Source organism: Sinocyclocheilus anshuiensis, unplaced genomic scaffold, assembly GCF_001515605.1.
Source record: "Sinocyclocheilus anshuiensis isolate Anshui unplaced genomic scaffold, SAMN03320099.WGS_v1.1 scaffold526, whole genome shotgun sequence".
Lineage (NCBI taxonomy): Eukaryota > Metazoa > Chordata > Actinopteri > Cypriniformes > Cyprinidae > Sinocyclocheilus > Sinocyclocheilus anshuiensis.
Genome location: NW_015547649.1, coordinates 86,231 through 92,717, shown reverse-complemented (window position 1 = coordinate 92,717; position 6,487 = coordinate 86,231). Strand labels below are relative to the sequence as shown.

The window sequence follows — 6,487 nt, the reverse complement described above, 5'->3', positions numbered from 1 at the left end:
CCCTGGAGGCCGCCCGTGTGTCCGTCCTGTATCAGCCTCCAGGGCACCCACCCCCCCTCCCCGCTGGATATGTAATGGCGCAAGTATAGCCCAAGGAGGGTTCCAATTACCGAGTATAGCCCACGGAGGGCTTCAGTTCCCGAGGATAGCCCACGGAGGGCTTCTGTCCCCAAGTTTAGCCGAGTGAAGGCTCCTGTCCCCGTTCTTAACCCAAAGAGGGCTCCAGTCCCTGAATCCCCTCCAGAGCGCCCTCAAGTGCCCAGTCCTTTAGCCGAGTGAATGCTCCTGTCCCCGTGCTTAGCCCAAAGAGGGCTCCAGTCCCTGAATCCCCTCCAGAGCGCCCTCAAGTGCCCGCTCCTCCAGAGCGCCCTCCAGAGCGCCCCTCAGGATTCCTAGTCTTCCCCAAGAAAATTGGGGGGGCCCTGGAGGCCTTCCGTGTGTCTGTCCTGTACCAGCCTCCAGGGCGCCCACCCCCCCCTCCCCGGTGGATATGTTACAACACGCCTACCAGGAGGGGGGAGTTATGTCAGACTCTGTTCCGTGTTTTGTGTTTCCATGTCCATATTTGGTCCTTCCTGTTCCTGTCCTAATTTTTCCCAATGTGTTGCAGGTGTGTCTAGTTATCATCCTCGTTTCCCTGTGTATTTAAGTTCGAGTCTGTGCAGTCTGTCTTTGTCCTGTGTGCTTTATTTGGATAAATAAAGGTCTGTTTCATATTAATCCTCTTCGTCTCCGCGCTCCTTTGTCTCCTCGTCTCCAGCACAGTAGGCAGTCGTGACAGTATCACAGGTTCTAAAAAATATGAAGCAGCACAACAGTTTCCAGCATTGATAATAAATCAGCATATTAGAATGATTTCTGAAGGATCATGTGACGATGACGACTGGAGTAATGATGCTGAAAATTCAGCACTGCATATTATATTTTAAAGTATATTAAAAAAACAATATTAGGAATTTAAATAGGCTAATATTTCACAGTATTATTGTTTTTTTATTGTGTTTTTTATCAAATAAACTGTTGTTTGTGGAGATCTTGCTGATTCCAGTAGTTGTCACAGAGCTCACACAAAGCTATACAGAAAAAAACAAGCTATTCACAAGCAGCAAATGACACCCAGTGGCCCACCTTTTGTTCTAAACCCTAATTAAAACGAAAGCATGAGCTCACGATCCTCCTTATTTGCTATCAATAACAGCATTCATGAATTTCAGTCCCACAGTGTCAACTCTCTCTTTTCTTTTAACTCTCGCTGGTTTCATGGCTCAGTTTCTCTCTCAGAGTTCCCTGTTCACTGATGTGTTATAAACGAAGCTGTTAATTACATTAGCATAATATCAGGTCACTGCTGTTCAGGTTATCAAATTTTCATAAGTCAATCCAGATTTGGTACTCACACCCTATTTGTATTTTTCCGTAGCTTCATAGACCTCATTGTACTCATTGTTTTTTATGTTTTTTTAAATGTATTTTTTATTGTTATGAATTAACAGACAATGGTTTTCTGAATGAAATTTATTCTTCTTACATTTACAAATAACACCCATCACTATGGAGGCCATGGGATACAAAATAAACAAGTTAGTTGCGAGATACAAATCCAGAATTGTGAGAAGCTCATAATTCAGAGAAAAAATTCGAGATAAACATGAAACTGATTTAAAAAAAAAAAAAAAAAGAATCTCACAATTCTGAGTTTACCTTTCGCAATTCTGTTCCTGCACTTCATGGTTTCCATCACAAAATTAAAAACCAAAAAAAAACAAGAAAGGTAGTTGTGACTTTTTATCTCACAATTTAGACTTTTCTTAGAATTGCAAGAAAAACATTTTGCCAGAAACCTGGTTAACATGAAAGTCTGTGCTTTTGACATTTAAGTGCTAAGTAGGCCAACGGATCTTACGTTTTCTTTGACGTTTCGCATGGCTCTTTTAATAACTGTTTTTCTCATCACATCCACACCCTTGTGTCCTCTTGTGTGGCCTTTGGATATTTCTATCAACTAGTTTCCTGGGAAACACTAGTCTCTCAAAGACTGACGCGCACACAAACACACCCACTAATCTGAGCGCGTAATGGGCCAGACTGGGAGACCTGCCTCTGATAAGTCAAGTCAAGTCAAGTCACCAGGGGATATATTCACACGTTATAGAAACGAAAATGATGGTGTATAAAATTGATTTTAAGATAAAAAAATTAGACGACAAAGAATTAACTTGACGGAGCTCAAACTCAAACTCAAAACACACGGCAGCAACAAACAGGAAGTGTTTATTGAATAATGCCACTTTACACTCGCTCGCTCCAGTCCTGCGCCATTATCATCGCAGCACCACAAAAACTGTCAGCAGAGGCGGGCCACAACAAAGCAGCCTTACGGAGGGGGAAAAAAAACCATCATCTGGTCAAAGCAATTGTTGGCAGCAGGATGGTGCGCCATTGAAAATAGAGGAACATGTAATCACTTTTTTCCATATTTGGCCCAGTTTTGCTGCTTGTATTGAAATGGCAGTAGCTCAGAATGGCAGAAGTGTGGGGTTGTTTCTGAAATTAAAACGCAAGCTTTGCATTAGAGCTCCAGCTTTTGTACACATGCTCATTTCGGTAATTATTTTACTTGACATTTCTGTAGCTGTAAGTGAAACACATTTGTCTGAGCCTGACGCCTGTACATTATGGCCAGGGAGCTCTTCACATTCATACCGGTTTATTAGCTAATGTCGCTGAATTAATATGAACTCTGTAAATGTCACCGGGAACAAATTCATCTCATCTAATGGTCGAGCTCACATAGACTTTTTTTCTGCACTGATTTAAGTCTGCAGAAGGGTTTAAAATCAGTGTGAAATATTAATTGACACTATATCTTTCTTAACCCTTGTGAAAAAGAAGTACGCTTTAGCATCCTAGTAGTACAGTTAAACATACTTCTGTCTCACAAGAGAATGCATGTTTCTTGTGTTATTGTAAACAGTCTATTTAAAATGTCTGTCTTTGCATTGTTTTTATATTATTTTATGTGTGCTCTGCAACAGATTTCCTCTCCTTGTTAAACCCTCCTTATTTCTCTATGTAACAAACAAATTCCTAATGGATACAAACAAGTCCTATCCCACTTTTTTACTCATTCAGTATCCATTTACACTCTGAAATATGTCTGTTTCACATTTCACTGAGTGCTGAGAGTGCTGCACTCTTACTGATAGCTGAAAGCATCAAATCAAAACTAGATATTTTTTTTTATATATAAAATGCATAACATAAGTATTGAAATGGAGACGTTTGTGAATGATTGCTGTTTGATTCCTACAAAAAAAATCTTCTCCACATGGCCTTTTTTCCCCCAAAGATCAGGATGTTATGCATATCTCCATTGCTCCAGAGAGGTGATTATGGAAGAACATGACACTTGTCTGGTTTGAGATGCCTAGAGCTCGCCTGAGGCTCATCCGTGGATGTTTAGCATAAACATACAGTGCACCTAATAAAATATCATCTGTTGTCTGTATATGTGACCCTCAACCACAAAATCAGGTATACGGTTCAATTTTTTTGAAATTGAGATTCATACATCATCTGAATGCTGAATAAATAAGCTACGTGTTTATTCTTAAATACTTAAATAAACAAATAAACTTAAATTTGGCCGAGATACAACTATTTGAAAATCTGGAATCTGAGGGTGCAAAAAAATCTAAATATTGAGAAAATCTCCTTTAAAGTTGTCCAAATGAAGTTCTTAGCAATGCATATTACTAATCAAAAATGAAGTTTTGATATATTTACGGTAGGAAATGTACAAAATATCTTCATGGAACATGATCGTTACTTAATATCCTAATGATTTTTGGCATAAAAGTAAAATCAATAATTTTGACCCATACAATGTATTGTTGGCTATTGCTACAAATATACCCCAGCGACTTAAGACTGCTTTTGTGCTCCAGGGTCACATATGAGCCAGTTAGACATCGTCGGTCGCAGCTTACACTTTTTTTTTCAGCAGTATTACATGCAAGTTTTATAATATCTCGCTCTCTTTCTTTGTGCAGCAAAATACAGTCAGGCAGCAAACTGGTGCTGAGCGTCACGACCGATGTCTGCCAGGGCAAAGACAACTTTGTGCGCTATCTGGAGCATGTGCAGGCCGTCATCACCGTCAACGCCAGCCGCCGCGGAGACCTCAACATAAACATGACTTCACCGATGGGGACCAAGTCCATCCTGCTGAGCCGCCGACCCCGGGACGACGACGCCAAGGTGGGCTTCGACAAGTGGCCCTTCATGACCACCCACACGTGGGGTGAGGACCCTCGAGGAGCCTGGCTGCTGGAGGTGGGTTTCCAGGGCGAAGCCCCGCAGAGCGGCGTGCTGAAGGAGTGGACCCTCATGCTGCATGGAACACAGAGTGCCCCTTACATAGACCAAGTGGTGCGGGACTACCAGTCCAAACTGGCCATGTCCAAAAAAGAAGAGCTTGAGGAGGAATTAGACGAAGCTGTGGAGAGAAGCTTGAAAAGCCTTTTGAGTAAAAGTAACTAGCCACGTGCATGAAAATATCCTCTCTGTATTATTCGTATATTCCTAGGCCGTTCACTCTCGGCTTTCTCTTTTTTCTTGTGATTATTTGATGAATGTCTGATGTGAGTCTCTCCTATTAAAGTGTATTCTCTGAATGATACAGCGGCCGCGAAAACCATTTCGACACTTAAGACACGCTTGGAAACGTTTGAACATCATTGTGCCAAATATCACAGCAAGTGGCATTTACATTAATGAAAGACAGCACAAGCACACTGTATAAGCATACACTTTACAAAAAGACCTTTGTCAGGTTTCAATACAGTTCAAACATCTACTAAAAGTCATCTGGACAGCAGCTGGTGAAGTCATTGCAGCAGTACCTCAGAAAGTTAGTTCTGAGAAAACCTCTAGCATCATTTGTATAGAGTTTGTTTTTAAATGTGTGACTTGAGTGTCCAAATGCGTTTTTTCGCACCGCTGTATGTCCCGGCGAGAAAATATGGCATCTTACTTTCGATGTTCCTTTTTTACACTTTACAGAAATGTATATAAACCAAATATATCAATACTTTATTATGCTCTTGCTTACCCTGCTGTCCCCCACCTCTGCTGTACAGTTTGTGACTCTAAATAATTTTGTGTGATTCTCCTTTAAAGTTTAGTCTCTTGCGGTGATATTTCTTTATTTGTTTGTTTTTTTCTTTTTCGTGAGGAGAAGATTTTTTTTATTTGTATTTTATGAAGAGATGAAATGCACATCATTCTACTGCTTATGGCCAAACAAAGCATATTTCATAGCATTGTCTATATATAATAAATCTATTTAGCTGTTTGTTAAAGCACCCGAGTGACTAAGACAGTAATTTCCCAGTGGGTTGGGTGATGTGGGGTACAGTGGTTGAAAGTCTAACTTGGTAAACGCAAATCGATTTATCATAGCAAATAATTTCCAAGAAGATAACAGCTAGCAGTTTTACCATTTTAAACACAGCTCATCCAATCAGAATTATAAGTACACTTTAGGTACACATAAACAGGTACATTTATTGTTAATAATGGTAACACTTTACAATAAGGTGTCATTTGTTTACATTAATGTATTAACTAACATGAACGAACAATGAACAATTAATTTATTACACTATTTATTAAGCTTTGTTAATGTTAGTTAATAAAAATACAGCTGTTCATTGTTTGTTCATGTTAGTTCATAGTGCGTTAACTAATGTTAACAAACACAAATTGTGATTTTAATAATGCTGAAATGAACATTAACTAGGATTAATAAATGCTGTAAAAGAATTGTTAATTCGTAGTTCATGTTAACTAATGTAGTTAATTAATTAACCTTATTGTAAAGTGTTACCATAATAATAAACATAAATATAATTCCTCTCCTAAGTAATATATTTCATTATCTTTACTCTGGGCTGTTTTGGTTTCCAATCAATGTAGTTGCAGTGTTCATTTTTGTAGTTTCAGGTGTGTTTATAGGCATTTTAAGACTTGACGTTGTACCTTGCTTATCTTATTTTAAAGCTATCTGTTTTTTTTAAATTGGTAAGAACAAATACATCTCTGGCAAAAAAAAAAAAAAGTGCATTGTGCCCAAGCCAGAGTCATCTACTGAATTCTGAATGTGATATTTCAGTATTTTCTCTTCACCTTGGACCTTGCATAGAAAATTATGCAAAGGTCACATCTGTATCCCGCAAGGTCCGTTTCATGAAAAATTTATGAGTTTCTTTTTGCAACTGGCTCATGCAGAAAAGTGAAAGATCTTTGCTTGATGGTTTAACTAACTGAACTCTACAAGGGGCTGCTAGTAGTATACTTAAGTGATATTTAAGGTTCTGATTTAACATACATATATATATATATATATATTTAAAGCTGCATTGTCATTTTTACTGCCCTTTAGTCATCTTTATAATCAATCAATACAGTAGTGGTCTTGGACTTG

The 6,487-nt window shown here is 38.9% G+C and overlaps 1 protein-coding gene across 1 annotated transcript in view; it reads left to right on the top strand.

Annotated features, from left to right (window-relative positions):
- Nucleotides 1-5,172, top strand: part of LOC107701967 (neuroendocrine convertase 2-like) — a 79,257-nt gene extending 74,085 nt beyond the window's left edge. Inside the window, exon 12 of the mRNA XM_016504138.1 lies at nucleotides 4,053-5,172. Within this exon, the coding sequence (XP_016359624.1) occupies nucleotides 4,053-4,542 (490 nt within the window). The 3' untranslated portion in view covers nucleotides 4,543-5,172. The remainder of the gene's footprint in view (nucleotides 1-4,052) is intronic.
- The last annotated feature ends 1,315 nt before the right edge of the window (nucleotides 5,173-6,487 follow it).